Genomic DNA, 21084 nt, shown 5'->3' on the forward strand with positions numbered 1-21084 from the left:
AATATGCTTTTTGTGAACGTTTCATTACTATTTTAAGTGATAAATATTGCATCCAGGTTTGAACTGTTATTGGCACTTTATTACAGACTTAATAAAGTATGTCGTCAGATTTATAAAAAAAAATTCAGGAAAAAAGATAGAATCTAGAAAAGTAGTTAAACAACATAAATTCCGAAAAAAAGTTGGATTTCCATTACTTTTGATTTTAACGGAGATTATAATATAGAATGTTATCGACGTTAATAATACGTTAATAAAAAAAAAAAAATATTTAAAAGTTTCCCCACATTTCCTGCTGTAGGGAGATGCCAATTAATTAAAGAAATGAGAAAAATATTTCCAGACAGTGCTGAGAGAAACACTCAGCGCAATTACTAAAGAATTAATCGCGTAAAATGACCAATAATTCGTAATTTTATCAACAATGTATGAAAGTTCGATAAAAATCGGGTCTGGTAACAAAATGATAAATTTGCAAATGGTTATTGTGGCCTTTCGGAATTCTACAAAGTTTTATCTCTCCATATAATCAATGTATAAAATAACACGTATGTGTTTTCTCTCTCCTAGCTCGCACCGGCAAGCACGCACGCACGCACGCACGCATCTAAACACGACGAAAATAAAGGTCACCCAGAGCCTTGAAAAATGAAAATGTCCGTAACGGACATTATTTATTATTATCACCTAAGGTCTGATATAATCGTGCACTAGTTTTCCTTTATTCGGTACGGTTTGCACGTTATCTAAGCGATAGTCAAGTATGATACACGTTACATTCAAAATTATCGTTCTAGGTATATTGACAGCAGACTAATCTAAATGTGACGTCCTCCTTACGACTTCTTTTTCCTCCCTTCTTCCCCCTCGTATGTAAAACAGCTTAAACACGAACGAGTTTATCGGTGGCAAAGGAAACGATTTCTCTCGTCTGCAAATTGAGAAATCGCGACTGGGATGGGTCGAAGAAAGAGGCAGAGAAATAGAGGTAGAGCGTGATAATGCGAGAGGATGACTTCGAACTTACATCAAAGTGGCTGTACCATCATAAATAGGATCACTGCACCCAATCGTTGAACACTCACTAGATTGACCGATGTAATAAAAATATGAAATTAACAAATTGCAAATTGATATTTTTTACATCTAATTTTTATATAGATTTAATTAAAATACATTTCTTTTTTACTTAAAAATGTAATTATATTTAGTTTTTATTTGTTTATTGACTGGATCAATTTCTTATTTGTTTATTGATTGGTGAAATGATCCTTCCTTCGTATAGTCGTCTTACGCGATACAAAATGATTGAATCAAACAAATTCAAATGGAGGTAGGGGGTTAAAAAGAAGACGTTGGTATTCAGTATTTCCCGTAAAACTAACGGTAGAAAGTACATCCGAGACAGGGTAGTCGTAGCGATGGCATTCTATATCAACACAGCACGTTTCCTGTCCACTTTACTTCGTGCGGATATCGCGAGTTCCTCGTCTCTTTCTTCCTCTTTTTTTTTATACAATTATTAAAATGTTCCTCGAGAGAGAGGCAAATAAAGTTAAGCTCACACGTGTGTCGTCGTATACACGCGATAAACGCGCCGATAAGCTTAGAAAAAATTGCAAACTTCTCCTCAAAGGCTCTTTAGTCTTCCTTACGTTACGAGAGGCCGTTTAATCCTAATTTACACATTTCGTCATTCAGCAGGTAACGATATCCACAGTACTCGGTATCGCCTTTACAATCGTTTACGCTTATTCGTACGACATATGAAGAACAGATAATTTATTAGGAACGTGTTTTATTATAAAAAAATCACTACTATAACTATCGTTATAGATAGATATATATGTATATATCTCGTAAATTAATCCAGCGAGGCGTGACACAAATCAATCAGCACGTGGTGTGACCCCCTTCATTCGTACATGATGAATGCGTCGAGAAATGATCGTTAATTACATCGAGTCGGGTATATAGAACAGTAAGATGCTAAAATTAAAAAAATAGTACACTTCGGCAAATGGAAATATACAATTTCGGACGCGGACGCGCGTTACGACGCTCTAATCTGCGTAAATACAAAATTACGGTAAGCGCAAAAACGGTTTTGACGTTCTCAGGCCTTTAAGAGAGTTCCACGCTGGAAAGGTCGGATGTGGGTTCGAAGGGATTTACGGGGCGATTCGTACGTGATATTCTTCAACGCAAGTTACATTGTGTCGGAAAAGCGATATACGGCTTACGTCATTCCGAAACCTCGACCCTTAACAATGCAAAATTATACATTATCGTTCCTCGGCGAACCGCTCGTTCGTACGACATGCTCGGCGGCTTTTGTTTACGTTTCGATACGGATGCACGAGAATAGCGGCAAAATAGCGGATGAAAAAAAATATTTCTGGGACCTCTCGGGCATGGGTCTCTTTGCTTTACAGCCATCATGTATGTACAACGAAATCGCGAAATCTCGGCAAATCAGACAGAACACTGAGATTAAGGAAGACGCTTCCAGACGATTTTGATTAAAACGGAAGCTCTACGAGTTCCTCGCCTACGAAATATTATTTCGAAGCGTGGAATTGCTGCGGGAAGACACACCGCTTAAAATCGCATGATCGCAGCATACCTTGCCGCGCCGTAATTGCAATCTGAATTAAAAGCTATTGGAAAAATAGATTTGCAAGATATTTTACACGATTAATGTAATAATAATGAAATAATAATAGCTCTATAAGACATAGTGCCGCGTATCTGCTCTGCAGCAATTCTCGACAAGTTATTTAGAATTACTGACTCGCATAATTAATTCGTAATTACACTCATACACTTCGCTTCCGGTTATTTTTTACAGTTTCTTCTCGGATCCTTAATTAAGAAGTTTTTCCGACGCAGGTATAATTGTACAAAAGTATCTTCGAAAAATGATTTTTTTTCGTCTGCGCGCTCGTCAACGCAAAATATTCGCTCAGTGTTTTTGAACAGTTCTACGAATATTTGTCTTAAGTTTTGATGAGGACGCTTATTTAAGCCGTGTACTATCGTGTAAATTTGACCGTCCGATCACAGTTTTAATAGAGTTAGCAATGTAATCAAAATAGAGACTTTTCCCTCCAAAAAATACGTTTCGCATGAATATTAATTAATTGAAGGCGCATCGCGTCGAGAATATTGTTATAAATCGCGTCGTGAGTCTTAATCTTGCTTATTTTCTTTTACATTATTCTGCAACAGATTATTTCGCGATTAGAGCCCTCCTATTCGATTTTGAAATATTTTTAATTGTAGCCTTTTTCACAATTTTAATTTGCATGTGAACACATACGCACATACATACACACAAATCGTGGCATAAGAGTCACGTGTTGCTCTCTGTGCCAAATATCCGTGTTCAAATTCATCCAAACTATACATTTTTAATTGATCACTCTTGAAACCACCGGGAGTACATTTGTCAAGATGCTCATTATTAGCATGCATTCAATGGAGACTATGATCTTATGAGTCATGAAGGACCGACTTGATATACACAACCGTTATAGATAGATATGTACTGTAAATTAATCCAGCGACGCGTGACACAAATCAATCCGCAATGTGACCTTCATTCGTACATGATGGCTGCATCGAGAACGTAATCGTTAATTAAATTAAATCAAATATGTAGTATACAGTAAGATACAATTTAAAAAATTGTATACTTTGGCAAAGCGTACTATTTTACAGGCGTGTGTTTAGTGAGATCGCGAAATCTTGGCAAATCATAGAGTCTGATAAAAATTATCTTATAATTTAGCGTCTTAATATAAAGGAAGCTTTTGTTGCCATTTTTTTATATGATTTCGCGATTTTTTATATGTTCGTGAAATAGTACTTCAACAAAGTGTACTATTTTTTTTAATTGTAGCATCTTACTGTTCATACATCCTATTCGTTGTAATTAACAATCATGTCTCGATGCTTTTATATACAAATGAAGGTTACAGTTTGCGTGTAAATTAATTCATGTTATGTCTCGCTAGATTAATTTGCATTACATATATAGCTATAGTATATTATAACGATAGTATGTATAATTTATATACAAGACGATAAAGGCTACAATTAAAAAAAATAGTACGCTTCGGCAAGTGAAAATATAAAAATTTTGCGTGTTATAACGCTTTATTCCGTTTAAATACAATATTATCGCAAAATAGTTTAAAGTTTAGGTTTTGTACATGTTAGCATGTACAAAACGATTTGACGTTCTCAGATTCTCCTTGAAGAGATCGATGAAAAAATCCGATGTGTCTGAAGAGATTATTTCGAGAATCCACATGATATTCTTTCAAATGCACATTTAACTCTTCCGATGTAGAACTCTCTTAAAGGTTTTCGAACATCAAACTGTTTTATGATTATTATAATTTTGTGTTTTTGCAGAAAAAAGCGTTGTAACGCATGTTCATGTTCAAATTCATATATTTCCATTTGCCGATTTAACAAACTGTCCTACACAAATGTTTGATCATAATGAAAGTTCCTATAACGCAATAAAACTGTGGCAAAGTGAGCTTCGTAATAATTATCGTGTGATTATATATATATCTATATATACATTAGATATGTGCTACATAACTTGCCAAGTATATTTTGTACCTGAGGGAGAGTCCGCAAAATTTGAGAAAAAGAGCGGAAGATTGATAAAAAATAAAATAAAATATAACAGATATGTCAATTATAATAAAATAATTTGCTCGATTAATTTTCGACCGGCTCGCAAACAATGAACTAAAATAATTTCCTTCGCTAATCGGATCGGATGATAGAATCACGGAGATTTGAGGTATTTAAAAAAAAAAGATCCCCGCGCCTAGTTTAATAGCTAAATGTGTATTGTACAATACTGTATATTTTCTCCTAATCTTACAAAACAAGTACGTGATTGTAAAATATACCAGAGTCGCTTTATTGTCACTCTTCTGCATTACTGTTTTTAAATCGTAAATGTTTTACGGGAGTAATGTGTGCGCAACGAACAAACGAACAAAAAATTTTTTAAATTTTATGTGCAAATATGAATTTTTGCCGTTAAAAATTTAAAAGGTACGAGATATTAAATATATTACATAATGTTTTATCAACATGATTCAACATTAGTAGTATCCAATTCAATTCATTTAAAATTATTTTGAAACACGTCAAAAATAACTTTGATTTTATGCTCGTTGTTCGGCGAGTACCATCCCGAAAAGAAGCGTGACAATTGTAACAATACTGTCTGCAGTGAAACGATCAAATTATCTGCGCTTACTCTATCAAATATACAGAATACTGAAGTGTGACGTTCCCGCTTCAATAAAACTATCTATCGAGATGATTTCTCTCAGAATATAAACATAAAAAGAAAAAAGAAAAAGAACCGTCGTTCCTGTGCAAAATGTATCAGTATAAGATTCGAAGATTATCTTTATTCTGTTTTACATCCTCGTGGTCACATAATTAAAATGGAAGATGGACTCGTGCATCGACTTAAAACAAAATAATTTTTTTTCTATTTTTCGTCGCAATACAGAAAAAAAGAGAACAAAATATGATCATTTCGTAAAACTTGCGTTGCTGCGTTGTCATATGTGCATATGACTGAGTCATATTTTATAACTTAGATGTCTAATCTATGACTCCCGATAGTTCGATTTCCAGCGCACTATATCATCACCACAGTTTCTCTGTCTTTGACCGTATTTATTGGAGCTTATCTAACCCATTATGTGTAGTAAGACTATTTTGTTGTCCTTCCTATAATTCATAAAAGTTACAAACACGGTGAAGTTGCAACACGCGAAATGGTGATAAATGAGCTGTAAAATTAATTGCTCGTGAGTCACGATTTAGACAGCTGTATTTCAGAAAAACCAAAAATAAGAAAAGAAAATCCAGTATAGCTTCTAGTCTAATCGAAAATACTGTAACAGGTATTATCATATAAAAGTAAAATTATATAATTGTTTACTTTTATTTTACAAATTAATTAATAAAACAGAAATATCCCCTATTTCGGATTTCGTAAAAGTTGAATGATAAATTTATTGGTAATCACGTGATTCGTAAAAATCTAATAGATCAATTTTGCAAAAAGAATTATTTTGGACACCCTCAAGCCATTTACTTAGGTCTATTTTCTTCGCAAATCGCACATTATAAAATCTTTTAAAATTATATAAAAACGTAAAGAGGGTGCAATTAATAACTCAATGACGATTATTTTGCAAATAAAAATACAAAAAATAAAATGTTCACGTTTGAAGCAGAGGTGATTGCAAAAGCATCTCAGGAAGATAATCAAATATCAGCTACGAAAATGATATACTATATGTATAGCACACAAATCAGCAATCACATATGTATGAAGCTAATGTACAATCTACTCGTTTGGTGATAATTGATACTTAAATGTAGCGACGGTGCGGGATCGCTTTAACAAGTGGGGATATAAAAATTAATGTATATATAATATATATATATTTATGTATATAATCTAGCTCAACTACTTGTTACAAACTAGCAACTATTCGTCAGTTATAATATATTCATATAGTTCGCGGCCTCTTAAAATTATAAAACGATTTAGTTTGCCCGTTGATATTCACTGTTATTATTGCAGCCCCAGCGAGTTATATAGGTATGCCGCACTACTCTCTCCTTCGCCGTTGATCTTGATCGTTGTTGTCATCTCAATGCAATGTTTCCTGATCTCGAATGACTGGACGGAAGAGGGCTCGCACAGATCGCGATGTCGTTCCGTTCCACACTATCCGCAAGTATAAAATTTCCCAGGTGGCATACAGAAATTTTCGTATGCTCATTCGCGTGTTCATTTCAGTTTTTTACACAAATAATTTATATGGTTATGAAAAACTAAATAGATACTTTAAACTTTACAAATATCATAATTTTACATTGACGCACATAATCTATCCTCATGCTGATATCAAGAATTTGGAAGGGCCGAGGTTTGGACATTCTTCAAACGTACATTTTAAATTTGCTAAAAAAAAGAGAAAAAAAGAAAAAAAAATTCTATTACTTGCGCTTTTCATTCACCGAAACACGCGCCGCCGCAATCCTCCGTTATTACAATCATTCGAAAGTACACTTCATTGGGCGTAATCGCAAAACTTGTCGGAACTATTGCACAATGCCATTCATGAAATCATGAAGAACTGGCAAGACGTCTAGCAATTTTGTTCTCGTGGACAAATCAACGATTATTACATATATGTAAGAAAGAATGATTACAATTATATTTTCCATTTTATTTTTAGAAAACTAATATATACGAAAATGTGCCGCGACATACGAGTCAATTGTTTTTCTACCTTTCCGAAATGGCAAAATATAAAGGTAGACGTACTTCTGTTTATTACTTCACAAAAAGATTTCGTTGATTTTGGCGATTTAGAAATTGTCCAATTGTATATTACGAATTAAACTTCTGAGGATACATCCCATGAAATTTATCACTCGCGTAATGTCACGCAGAGTCTTTCGGTCCATATTTTTTTCTTTTTTCGTTTTCTTTTTTTTGGAAATTTTTATCAATATCTAAAACCAATATCTATCGTTATAGTCACCAAATGTTCTTCCACAGAATCCAAGTGACCGCACACACACACGCACACACAAAAGAGATGCGCTGTTCAGTCACTCATGCGGGATTCACTTGACTCTTTTAGAGTAAAATCCGTATCTTTTATATCATATCCATAGGTTTTGCCGTTCTTGAGATTAATATAAAAAAAAAAGGTTATAAAGTTAACCTCTTTACCAGCTCCTGAAAGGTATTCTCTAGCTGAATCATTTAGGCTCTGGGAAGGCCACCTGACACTTGTAGACCTCGTCGAGTATAACTTGGCCTTGCCCTTGGCTGACGGTGACAGGAGTGGTCGCATTCACGACCACAACCTGACCTTGCTGCGCCTGCTGCGGTTGTTGCTGCTGCTGCGTCTGCTGCTGCTGACTACTCGCGTTGGCCTGCTGCGCGTTTGCAGCGTTGTTCGTATTCGGGTTTCGCGCTGTTTGGCCATACTTCTCGTGAATGGCACGATGACGCTTCAGCGCGAAACGATCGGAAAACCCGATTTCACATATGTCGCATCTAAAAACACAAAATGACATTTTACGTATGCAGAAACATACACTCGCCTCGAGAATCTTTGATCTTTAGGTGTTGATGTTACCTGTGCGGTTTTTCACCAGTATGGACTTTTGCGTGATTCTTGAGATGCGTGGCTTGATTGAAAGCGGAACCGCAAATGTTACACCTGTATGGCTTCTCGCCGGTGTGAATTCTTCTGTGATTCCAGAGTGTCGAGTGTCTGGCGAACGTCTTTTCGCAAACCTCACACTGATACGGTCGCTCACCGGAATGAATTCGTTCATGATTCTTCAAATGTGGACTCTGCGAAAACTGCATGCCACAAACATTGCATTTAAACGGTTTCTCACCTGTATGAACTCTTCCATGATTCTTCAGATAGGCAGCTAAAGAAAAAAAAGAAACCAAATTGTGTTAAAAAATTAAGCTTGTAAAATGTTTAACATGTTCCATGCCAATTTCAGGTAATGTGTTTATCACGTCGCACGACCCATGGCATTTTTATGTGTGAGATACAATATTTTTTTACAATAGTTAAAAACAAGAATTATTATTATTAAAAAAGTCTGATGTACCAACTTTACATCATACATCATAATTATGTATTCACAGATATGAGAAATTATAATTCCATTTCGTTTTATTGTTAAAATATCAAATGGTCTGAGCGAAAAGTTTAATATAATTCGTTAGAAAACTTCATGGCACAGAAGTGTTAATTAGAAATATGTAGAGACAAACATGTTATTATCTTATGCGTCTTATATAATTTAATCATTTACTTACCCTTTGCAAAGGCTAAGCCACAAACTTCACATTTGAATGGTTTGTCTCCCGAATGAAGTCTTTTATGAGACCAGAGTGAAGAATATCGAGAGAATGTACCATCGCAAACATTACAATGAAATGGTTTTTCCGCTTGATTTTGACTGTTTTGCTTGCCACCTGAAATTGAAAGCATAAACAAGGTTTTAGTTTTCCTCAAAGGGCCAGTTCTACAAAAGTGATAAGCTCGAAGTTGTTTCGCGAGAAATCTACGAAGCTATGTGATATGAATTTGTCTCGTGATACAAAAATGTTTAGTTTTTTCTATTCTCATATCCAAGAAAGGAATATATGGAATATGAAATCACAAACTGAATGCTAATATAATAATTAAATGTAACAATTATCATATGTAACAATCTGATCATGCAGGTTGTTATAAAAGTTAGTGCACCAAGAAAATCTTAATGCCAAGCAATATAAAACTTTGTGGTTTTGTTTTTTTATTACGCAATTTATTTTGTGAAAAATGGTGAAATTATCTCCAATGAGCTATATCACGAAATAAAGAATTGTATAAACAGCCAAACGGAAATTTAACAAGAGTTTTGTCTTATGTACAGAACATATTGAAATTCTGGCGATTTAAATTTATAAAACTGTCCCTTAGGGGAGATTTTTATTCTGTGTCATTGTTCTTAAATTTAGATGTCGACAGTTCTACCAAAAGGAAAAGAAAATAAGAGCAAAATAAAATAGCCACAGTCACTTTGTAAAAATTGAAGATAGCAAGAATATTAAACAATAATAGAATAAACAAAATAAAAAGAAACAAGATAACAGAAATGTATATTCCATATCTACAAAAATACATGCAAGCGAAAATAAAGTAATTAAATAAAAACAATATCAAATCCAATAATATCGCTTTATTGATAACGTATTTATTAACTCAAGATTTACTCAAAATCTTGTATTTTTAATAAATACGTTAATAAATACATTAGAAATGCTTTAATAATTGATTCAATTGAAATTTTTTAATGTTGAGTTTAGGAGAATCCATGTGTTTGATAGTTATATAATTTCAATATATTTCTCCATAGTAGAAATTCAATATTCTATATAAATGATAAAAGTGTTGGCACGCTGTTTTTTTTTTTGTGATTCAAGCATGAATAAAATTGTGCGAATACTAAAGTTATCGCGAGAAATAAATTTGAACTGTCACCATCCAGGGCAGACACAATATTACTCAGACATACTAATCGCAAAACAGATCCCATACTCTGTATTGACGATAATTATATCCGACTTACTTCCTATGACGATGCGGCCTGTAGCCTTGCAGCCGCCACACTTTGCGAGGGAACTGATTCCGGAATCTAGTTTTGCGTCGTGTTTACCTACCATATTATTACCCGATGTACGATCATGATAGCAATGAAAGGTATGAAGGGAAAGGGATGACCAATTGTATGAATAAAATGTTGCTGATAGCGCTGCAGTATTGCGCATATAACGTGACGTTTATATGTTAACATAAAAATTGATATTCGGGATTTCAAAATTCGCTTTATCAGCAACATCTTTCTTCGGCTTATCAACGGTATTAAGTAACATCCAATCAGCAGCTAAGAGCTAGCAAATGATGCTTACCAATAAAAATAATTCCTGTGCCGTTGCATTTGTGACACTTGGTGACACTGGTGACACCCCTTCGTTTCACAGGATGATGACCAGGTTTGATAGCTACACAGACAAATACATATCTCTATTTTGTTGAGTAAGTTTTACATGTCTACTGTAGGTGATACCACAGTGGGATAATTTGTGTTAAAGTAAAATCCACAAATAATTAAATATTTTCAAACATTAATCTGAATTTAACAATAAATTATCATTATAAGAAATTATTATATGAATTTTGTACAAGAATTGTAGTATATAATATTTTATATAATATATATAATATAAAAATGTATAATTGCTAATAATGAAAATTATAAAAGTTTTAAGTGCTACAAGACAATTGCTCTTGAACACATTGCTATTGAAATCAATGGACGTCACCATGAAATGTCACACTGACTACAGCTGAAGAAAATTATAATTGCTATAGACATACTCTTTTTAACTTTAGTTGGATGATGTTCGCATGGGTCTTCACTGCCACAATCCTCACAAATTTGCACCTTAGGTTTCTGATGCATGTTTGTTTTGTGACTCTTCAATTCTCCTGGTAATGCAAAACACGCTCCACAAATGTCACAAGTGTATGGTCTGTCCGGCGTGGTGGCGACAGTCACTGTTGTCGGTGTTTGCACCACAATCTGCTGCGGTTGCTGCTGCAGATTGCTGGGCGTCGAGGTGTGGATCCGCTTGTGGTGCTGCAGCAGGCTCATGTGCCCGAAGACCAACCCGCAAATCTCGCACTTGAAGGTCGCATTGGCGGCGGCAATGCTCATCTGATTCAGCAATGTATTATAACCGACAGGTTGAACATCGAAACGGTAACAACCCTTGTCATCGGTGATTGCACTGATTGTGCTCACCGCGTTTGTCTGAACCTTCTGCAACATGTTGACGTTATAGTAGAAGGAGGAGGGAAACTCGGCAGTGGTCGTCTGCTGCTGCTGCTGCTGCTGAGACTTGTCCTCCTTCTTGTCCGATGTGACGTACATCTGCTGGGTCTGCTGCTGCTGCTGCGACTGCTGACCCTGCGCAGCAGCTTGCTGCTGCTGAATCTGCTGTGGGTCAAACATTGCTGGCTGCTGCTGCAGAAAAATATCATTTGATACGATTAGAGAGTGAAATTTGGGGTCTTCTCTTCTATTCATGTATCTATCATTGTACAAAATAATGACCAGTACAAACCTGTCTCTGATCTCCGTAATTCGAATTACTCTGTTCCGTCTGAGTAAAACTGTTAGTTTGTTCCGTTTGAGTAAACATGGAACACTTCAATGGCTGCTCGATTGGTTGACTCTGTCGAATAGAAAAACTCATCAGACGCTCCCAATGCCAGGTGTATTAATTGAAAAATTATATATATTGTGACAGGTATCTTAGACATGAGACCATAAACATACTGAATATTCGAAATTAGATTGATCTGCACTTGGTCTTTGTTCACTAGCATACACGCTCTCTCGCTTGTCTCACGCGCGACGCATACCTGCTGTATCTGATCAGGACGGGTTGTGTTCAACCACACCACGTTGTTGCCATTTGATTCTAGGGCCATTGATGTATTGCCTTTGACCCTGCACAATCAATAGGCAGTAGTTATAAGCTGTCGCTCAAGCGAGAACGTGCGAGGTATGCGAGACAAGGCAACTGGCAAGAGATCGACCCGGCACAATAACGACGGTGGCAACGACGAGAACGGGGATATCCTGGCCGGAAGCCTCGTCGAGGACTGAAGGACGCGGAATTTCGGAAGGCGCGACGGATGCAGCGGGGGAGGAGGGGGGAGGAAGGGGGAAGCGACCGGCCAGTTTCTCAGCTTGGAAGTTTCGCGCGCGCGCCAAGAGAAAGAGAACGGGAGCGCAATAAACATACTCACGTGCAATAGTCCGACGAGCCGCGGGGTTAATAATCCGGCTGCCGTGCGGTAATCGACGATCCTCTAGTTGCCATGACGGTGGCGGCGGCGACGGCAGCAGTGGTGGCGGTGGCGGCGCGAACTGCCGCGCGGCGCGGGCACCACGAAGACGGCGGTGGCGGCGGCGACGACGACGACGACCTCGACCTCGCGCACCACCTCGTCGAGTGCGCGTGCACGTCGCCGTAGTAACACACGACGCGGCTCACTTCCAGCATCTACGGAGGAGGGAGAAGCACGCTCTCTTCCCACCGTGTGTCGTGTGCCGCGCTCGCGAGACGCTCTTATCGTACGCGCTCGTTGGAGAAATGCCGCGCGAGAAATCAATGGCGTTCGATTTCGCCGAGTGCCTCGATGGACGACGCTTCCCTCATGTGGCGGCGGCGGCGGCGGCGATGGTGGCGGTGGCGGCTTCTGACGTTGGACCGCGTCATCCAAAATCACGACGGTCGGGCGTTCGCTCGCTCGCTCGCTCCGGTGTCTTGCGCCGCTTCTCGTTCACCTACTCCGGCTCGTCTCGGTTCGAGGGTCCGCTTGGCTTGGCTTGGCTTGGTTTGATTCGACTCGACTCGGCCTCGGCTTGGCTTGGCTTGGCTCGGCTCGGCTCGGCTCAGCTTGGCTCGCCCAAGCAGGCGCTCGTGTGCGCTTCAGCACGCGGTTCGAGCGCGCGCGAACGATCACCTTCGGAGTCACACGCTTGTCAACGTCGGGCCCGCGCAAATCATGGTCGGCCGCGTAGAGCGGCGCGGTGGCGGTTGCGGCGACTGTGGGTACGAAGCGCGCGGCCGCCGCCGCTCCTTCCTCGTCGCGTACGTCGTTTCCTCCTTGTTGCTCCCTCTCACCCGCTCCCGCTCACCGTCCTGCTTCCACCGCTCGCGCTCGCTTGCTCGCTCACTCGTATTATACCCCAAGTCCGCGCCTCGCTACGGCGGCGGCGGCGGCGACGACGGTGACGACGGCGTAAGGGAAACGTCGAACGCGCGCCTCGACGACCGGACGCGACCCGCGGCGTTATCCGTGGCACGGGCTAGGCCGAGATGCGATATGGCGTACCGTGCGACGCGCTAACGAAAGCCCGCGGTGGCCATTACGCGCGACGAGGACAACAATGGGCGACACGGAACGCGCGCTGGGTACCTCCCTTCCCCTGCGCTCCGCTCTACACAGAGCTCTGCCGCCCCCTTCTCTCCTCTCTCCCCGCTGCTCTCAGCCACCACCGGCGGCGGAGGTGCCGCTTTCCGAAGCGTTTGCGGCCGCCTGCCGTCGACGCAGCCGTCAAGGTCAACTGCGCGGCGGCGCACGCGCGCCGAGACGCGCGTGCCGAGCGGCACCCGGCGGGACGCTGCGTTCACGGAGCGCGTCTTCCCTCCTTCTTCCTCCTCCTCTCCCTCTCTCTCTCTTCCGGCCGTAACGTGCCGAGGACGCGTTTGCGTCACTCGGACAGGCGAGAGAAAAGGAATGAACTTTTTGGCGTGGTACCGTGGACCTTCTGGATCGGAGGTTCAATTCGCGGATTCGAAGGAGGAACAGAGGTGAATTGAAACTGCGGGAGCCGAGGATGAAAGAGAGACGGACTTATCTTTATCTTCGCGAGGATCGCAGATATGTTGCGGGAGACGTTGTATCTGCTTTCCTTTCACTCTACACTCGCGATCTCCCGTCCTTTTTTCCTTCGAGACGGAAGTACGTGCGACTATTTCGGTTTTCGTAAATTCGTTGGTTCGGATAATGACGGAACTTCGCGTACCTTCTCTCAGGTGAACCGTTTAATTACATTTCTTTGTATCAATGACTACCGGCACTCGATTCACGTGACCAGATTTTAGAAATGTAGTTATGGGTGGCTGCAAGGTTCCTCAACAGATGGCGCTACTCTTCCATTTGGTTGTTTCCGTTTCTATATTATTTCTTTTGATATGTAAGATTTGCAAGTCTCAAATCGAAATCAAATTATTTTTCTAACATCTTTGATATCGTGAAAAGTTATGGTCGTTGGTAAAAGATTTTCAGGTTTGTTTCGCGCGAATAATTTAAAATACACATTAATGTCTCTCGAAAAAGTTGAATTTTTATTTATAACTGGAACGACGGTTTCTAAAAACTCGTTAGTGACGCATATCTTCTTCGTATCTCATTATCTTAATTATAATAGAGATAAATCGTAATCGAGAGCGAAACTCGAATTATTCGATTCTAAAACATTCTTTATTGTTATTTGGCTCTTGAGATATATAATCATGTCGCAAAACTTGCGTTATTTTTACTACAGAACGATACTTTTTCTCTTTTGTCAGTGTTGCTTCTGACCGACACGGTTATTTTGAGTATAGCTTTTGCAATTTATTTATTTCTTTTTCTCAAATCTCTGGACAATGCGACACAAATTTTCAAAAGCCGAGACGCTCGTTTATATAATTATTGTCTAGCGATTGTTCCCTTGTTGAATATTTTGGGATAAATATATTAAGTTCGCATGAAAAACAGACACTTATAAATAGCCGTCCTGATGCTCGGCATGATGCGACCGGAGGCGTATTTTTGAGTCACCCATTATTTCGAGAATTAATCTTTTGTCTTGCTTGTTTGTCGTCAAGCCGGAGAAGAAGATTTAGAGATAATTTTTATTTGAAAACCAACTACAAAGTGTTGTACTAGTACAAAGTGTTTTGTAAACAAAAGCGAAATATGTCTAAAATTGTAATAGAATTATTATTTTTAAAAAAGGAACCAAATTGTTCATATTACTAACATAAAATATTTAAATAATTATTTAATGATATAACTTATATATTAATTATGATATGTAATGTGTATATATATAAATATAATATAAAATATAAGATGTAAAGCAGAGTGCCTCCCATCTAACTTGATTAGCTTGGATATTTTATTTGTTTCTAGTGATACAAAAAGATGTTACAGGAAACGGATTATATTAATGCAAATATATTAACATTATCAAGCATTTTTTTCTTAAAGTTATTAACCAATTAATAATTTTATTTTTTTTAATGGCGATAATTACGAATTATTAATTAAATATTATTTTAAGAAAGATTTTCTATTTATGATAATATTTATACATAATATAATAAATTATAATATAATTCTTATTATAAAATATTGTGTTTTGCAATATACATATATATCTATATAGTCTAATTTTTTTTGTAATTTGAAGGAGTGGGGATTAATAAACTCACGAAGAAATTTGATATTAAGATTCTTCTTATCTTCTATATAAAAGTTCTAGATTACACACACACACACACACACACACATGTAACATATGATTATTAATAATAATATTATTATCATAAACGTGCGTTAAAACTTAGTACAAAATGATAATAAGGAGAAACAATAAAATAAAAACGATGGGATTTTGTTCCTTTTTTAAAAATAAAAGCGCATGTTTGTAACTGTCCGACTGTAATTTCGCATTTCTACTGCCAATAAAGCAAAGATATGCACACATCCCGATATTTTTCATGTTTGCTGCCAGTATAATCGTGTATGGGACCTTTATGTGTGTTCTGAATATTCTTTTATGTGCGTTCATTCTCGTGTCTCGTTCAAATCTTCGATGTCAAATATGAGTACACAGAAACATGTATCAAACAAAAAGTTCCCACAATATTTTTCAAACGACATACAGAGAGAAAAAGATTCTATTTTTATTTATTCATTTGTTACTCATTCTTATTCAGTCTTATATATTATAATCACGTTTCATCTTTTGCAACAAAATAAAATAATTTTGTAGTATGTCGTCCATATAACAGTACTGACTATAAATATCTATCTCTACTACTAGAAATTTCGTAGGGTATTTTATTGCATTTTTAAAGTGGTATTTGAAGTTTTATGGGACGTTTCATATAGTGTAAATATATTCCATGAGAAGGAGCATATCTGAAGTGAGTATCGCTTAATTTAGATAAGCTAACAAAGTATACATAAGTAATATAATAATTTATAATAATTTAGATAAGTTAGCAAGGTCATCACGCGTAGCTAAGTAAATTCTATAAGGACGTATATAAACACTACGTAACGGAGTCGATGACGTTTACATTTAAAGTGTACATGCGTTTTTAGAGCGTTCTGTACATTTGCGCGAATGCAATGGTAAAGTCAACGTTTACTCGTCGAGCAATATTCCGTAAATTTGAAGCCCCGTTACGTTCGAACGATTTTTCCAGTAGAACGAAATTTTCTTTCTCGTGATTTATTTTCTCTCGCAGGTGTCGGAAATAAAAGCTGGAAGGGCTAGTGGAGAGAAACCTAATGTGTGTTTAAGAGGATTTTATAAACCGATAAAAAATGTACTCGCATTTCTGTGGTGACTTATTAGAAAGCACTAAATACTTATAAAACAAAAAATAAAATTAAAAAGAAAAGTGGAATACAAAATGGATAAGTAAAGTAAATAAAAAGGATAAAAAATATATAATATAATGAAAAATGTATTTCCATCGCGTAAAGCTTGAGAATATATGCAGATTTTAATTCATATTAACTTTGAAATGTACATATGAAGAAACAGATAAAAAATTAACACCTTTTTTTTTTAAATTAGAATTTCTCTAAAGATAATCACGGTGTACTGTGAAAAATTTACTCCAGTCTTCGATCAGAGATTAAAGCAGGGTATTTGGCGAACATCCGCCTTTATGTGGAGCTACCGAGAATTTTAATAGAAATGTGCACCGAGGTATACGCAAAGTCCAATGCGAAATGCATGAATCTAGTATTCGCTGAATCCAGTATTCTTTCTTTCAATCGGCTGCATCTGTTCACTGCATCTGTTTAATGCAATAATTTTTTTGAGATCGCGTTTTAATGAAGAGATTCATATCAATCATTTCTGATGTTTTACTTCTACCGTTCTATGGTAGGTGTACGATAGCCGTGGCGAACAAATTGCCTACATTATCTCGACATTGTTCTTCCATTAAAAAAACTTCAATTAACGTCATTTACAGTCGAGAGGATATTAAAGTATATGTTGCTTTGAGTTGAGTGAGTCATTTATTTCTAAGAATAAATCTTCATCATTTCCTCCCCTTCGCAAAATGACATCGATCGTCGTAAATCGCGATGAGTCATTTTCTCTGGTCCGATTTTCGTCTCGATTCTCTGGGGAACACGTCCACGCAGGTATCTCGCTGGCAAGCGTTTGCTTACGTCTTCCGGTGACTGTTTCCGTGAATATAAATCATAGCAGCAAGCTCAATGGCGATTACGACTCATTTCGAACGGTCGTTTCAAGCGTCAAATATTAACAAGATCCTCTGTGTTTTTATATTACGCGGTAATGTTGTGACCGGCTCTGCAAAACCAGATACAAATTTTATTGATGTGGTCAATTTTTCGAAAAAGTAAATGTTCCATAATTAATGCGTTTTTTTTACAGAAATTGCATTTTATACAGCTTTATCTGTCTAATTTCTAATTATTAAATTAAAATCTTAGAATTTATTTGTAGGGTAAATTAGGGTATGTTGGCCCATACAGAGAAGATGGCCAAAGGCTATATTCTCCCATAATTGCTAAATAAGATGTTCTGGTAATTATTTTCAAAGATAATCGATATTTACTGTAGTTTACGTGCGTATACTATTCAAAACAACAATATCGTGGATATTATACCATATTTTTATTTTTAATTGCCTGAAAATTCATGTGTTCATTAAAAATTGCCACAACATTGAATAATTACAGTTGTATTGTCACAATTAACGTTAAACACATAACGAAGGTATATAAATTGTAATGTGTGATTATATCTTATTTTCTTTTTATTTAATAAAAAAGACGAGAATTAAGTTGTCCACTTATTTTAAATTTATTATATCATATATATTTTGTTTAGTATTGACAATGAATTAAATAGATAAACTTATATAAACATTCATTGTTAAAAATGTTTAAAAATAAAATTAAATATGTGATAATATGTGCCAATAAACAGATTTATATGTAATTTTATTATTTTATAAATATTAGTACATAAAATATGTATGGCCAACTGTCCTATATAATACTATGATTATTTTTTTCTTAAAAGTCTGTAAAAAATAGCCAATGTTTATGTTTTAATATTTTAATAATATAAAATTTTTATTAAGTATTTTTTCTTTAATGTCAAGAGTGTTACATGTTTTAAGTTTTAGTAAAGTAATATATCAAACGCTATTAAGAAATAATAAAAATAAAAGTATGTTATGCATTAAAAAAGAATCATCATACCCGAATGTAACTCGAATGCGAATAGTCATTTTCGATGGATTCATATTCAGCGGACAAAAATACGTTGAAAATGACTATCCAAAAATAATATCGGACAGTGTTATTATATCCATTTTAATTTAAGCGCGATAATAAAATATAAAATGTCATAAAAATAAAATTCTTATGTAAGGATGATCGCTTTATGTGATATAGAACAAAAGTTAAAAATGACAATGATCTTCTTTCATGATACAGCTTTTAAATAAAAAAATTGCGATTCAAATTTATGAAGAAACGGTATGAAATGATATCGAGAACGTTTTAGAATGGTATGGAAAAATGCTTTTGTTATTGCTATACATGCATATATATGTTATATATACGTTATATTATATGTGTGAATACATAGCAAATGTAATTTTTAATAAAATTTCATTTTAAATTTAATAATATTATCTTAATAAATAATAAAGTGTTTAAAATATTGAATCATAAAGAATTTAAACAATAAAATATCGAATAATGTTGAATAATAAAAATTATGTAAATAATAATTCATAATCAAATTATTGTTTTTCTTCATTAGCTTTTCATCTATAATTTTTGTTAAATAATTACTTTTCGTGGATAATAAACACATAGATTAATTTAATGCAAATATTTTTTATATTTCTTTCACTTTTTAATTATATTAAATAAATATACGCCAGTAGTGATGTTGCTTATATTTATTTAAAATGCTAACTATAAAAAGATTGAGGAAGAATATTTTTCTCGTATGCTGACGAAATATTAGCTAGCACAGAAATTCTTGTAAAGTCGGAGTTATAAAAGCCAGTTGAACCAGGAAGCCAGAAATCGATACGGATGGTATGAGTGAAGTGGAAAGATATTGCCACACAGACAGAAGTAGTCCTTTTTCTATTAAAGGATACGATCAATGTCATATGTCATAAACTCTATTTAAAAAATTAAACGTAATCTTATATTTGTATCGTTTAAGTTTCTTTGTTGCCGATACAGTTATTACTACAAACTTGAAAACTATATACTTAATTGGTTTTTTTAATCTTTTTAATTATTCAAAGACATTGGTCAAGAAAGGAACCTTTGATATTGTTTTTAAAGAAATTATTTTCTTATTAGCTTTTCACAAGTATTGATTAATTACAAAATCAATAAATGCGACAACAGAAAATAAGGGACAGAAAAGTAAAAGGGGGGGAGGCAAAAAAAGTTTTGTTTAACGCATTATTTTCAGAAGTATTTATACAGCTGATACGGCCCTGCGACCTGTAGCGCCGGTTTCAAAGCGACCCGGCGTCGAATGTACTCCTCAGTTAGCGTCGCGACGCCGCCGTTGGAGGTACGCGGGAGACGTTACACAACAACACCTGGTAGCAACATCTCACCTTCCCTTTGTCCGAGGAAAAAAATCAGTTATTTAAGAGCGCGCAATAAACGAATATAATGATCGCTTGCAACTATTCACGCTTAATTAGATCGGATGGATTATTGAGAAAGTTTGAGGAGGCATTTCTTCCTGTCCTAAATTATATGATATATTAAAGTTTTTCTATAAAGTGTGTTAAAGGAGCAAGATAGGAACGACCTCGAAAATTTCGGAGTTTCGCATCCCGCCAGCGTTCGCCAGCGTTCGGCGATAATAATTCTTTTATGCGTTATTGAATCGCCGCGATATCCTTTGAGAATCAGAGATTTCGCCTCGGGATGACAGGGTAAACCGGAGACATTTGATCCGTTTCTCGTGGAAGAGGAGGGGCAATAGGAGGCTTCCCTCTTTTCAAATGTTGCGAGAAAGGGTAGCGCGGAGCACGAGTGATTCTCCCCGCCTTCCTCTCCTGATCGACGTCAAATGACGAAGGCGCGGGGCGCCGAAGAAAATCGAAAAGGACATGCGTTGAGGAAGTGGAAAGAGAGGATCTCCCTCGTCGAAAGGAAATACGAGCTTTCCTCAGTAATTTTCACCTCGTCCCGTGTGTGAGTGACTCGATTACGCGAGGGAGAAGAGTGAGACACTGTCTTAATTATAAAGAAAAACCTAGAGATAAAAGCGAAATGTTAAATAAAGCTAAATAAAAAGTAAATTAAAAATAGAAGAAACGAAATAAATAGAAAATAATTCGTGAAAAGTGTATGAGTTAGGGGTGCGTGAAAATCTTCGAAAATTTGTGCGAAGTGAATTCCCTAAAAGTTTTTCGCGAAGGCAGACCGAACGTTAATCTTCATTTTGATGGAAAAGTGATATGATCGATGTGCAATCTTGCGATTAATGCAACTTTCCGCAGCAGACGGTGGTTGAAGGTATCGTATATGA

The 21084-nt window shown here is 36.5% G+C and overlaps 2 protein-coding genes across 7 annotated transcripts in view; both read right to left on the reverse strand.

Moving 5' to 3' along the window:
- Window positions 1-482: 482 nt before the first annotated feature.
- Window positions 483-14282, reverse strand: LOC105831590 (zinc finger protein 320). 6 transcript variants are annotated; one of them, XM_012671811.3, is made up of 10 exons: window positions 12471-14281; window positions 12081-12168; window positions 11780-11890; window positions 11458-11679; window positions 11031-11370; window positions 10562-10654; window positions 10222-10308; window positions 8924-9082; window positions 8220-8523; window positions 483-8137 (listed from the first exon to the last, which is right to left on the reverse strand). In XM_012671811.3, the coding sequence occupies exons 2-10, from the start codon at window positions 12147-12149 to the stop codon at window positions 7837-7839; spliced, it is 1686 nt and encodes a 561-aa protein (XP_012527265.1). In that variant the 5' UTR covers window positions 12150-12168; window positions 12471-14281; the 3' UTR covers window positions 483-7836. The 6 variants fall into 6 exon arrangements, with proteins under 6 accessions (XP_012527265.1, XP_012527263.1, XP_012527262.1 ...); XM_012671809.3 differs by having other exon boundaries at window positions 11031-11676; window positions 12471-14282; XM_012671808.3 differs by having other exon boundaries at window positions 11031-11679; window positions 12471-14280.
- A 1389-nt stretch (window positions 14283-15671) lies between these two features.
- Window positions 15672-21084, reverse strand: part of LOC105831803 (transcription initiation protein SPT3 homolog) — a 30364-nt gene continuing 24951 nt past the window's right edge. Inside the window, exon 6 of the mRNA XM_012672209.3 lies at window positions 15672-17844. The gene's annotated coding sequence lies outside the window, so the exon portion shown is untranslated. The remainder of the gene's footprint in view (window positions 17845-21084) is intronic.

Source organism: Monomorium pharaonis, chromosome 1 (genome assembly GCF_013373865.1).
Source record: "Monomorium pharaonis isolate MP-MQ-018 chromosome 1, ASM1337386v2, whole genome shotgun sequence".
NCBI lineage: Eukaryota > Metazoa > Arthropoda > Insecta > Hymenoptera > Formicidae > Monomorium > Monomorium pharaonis.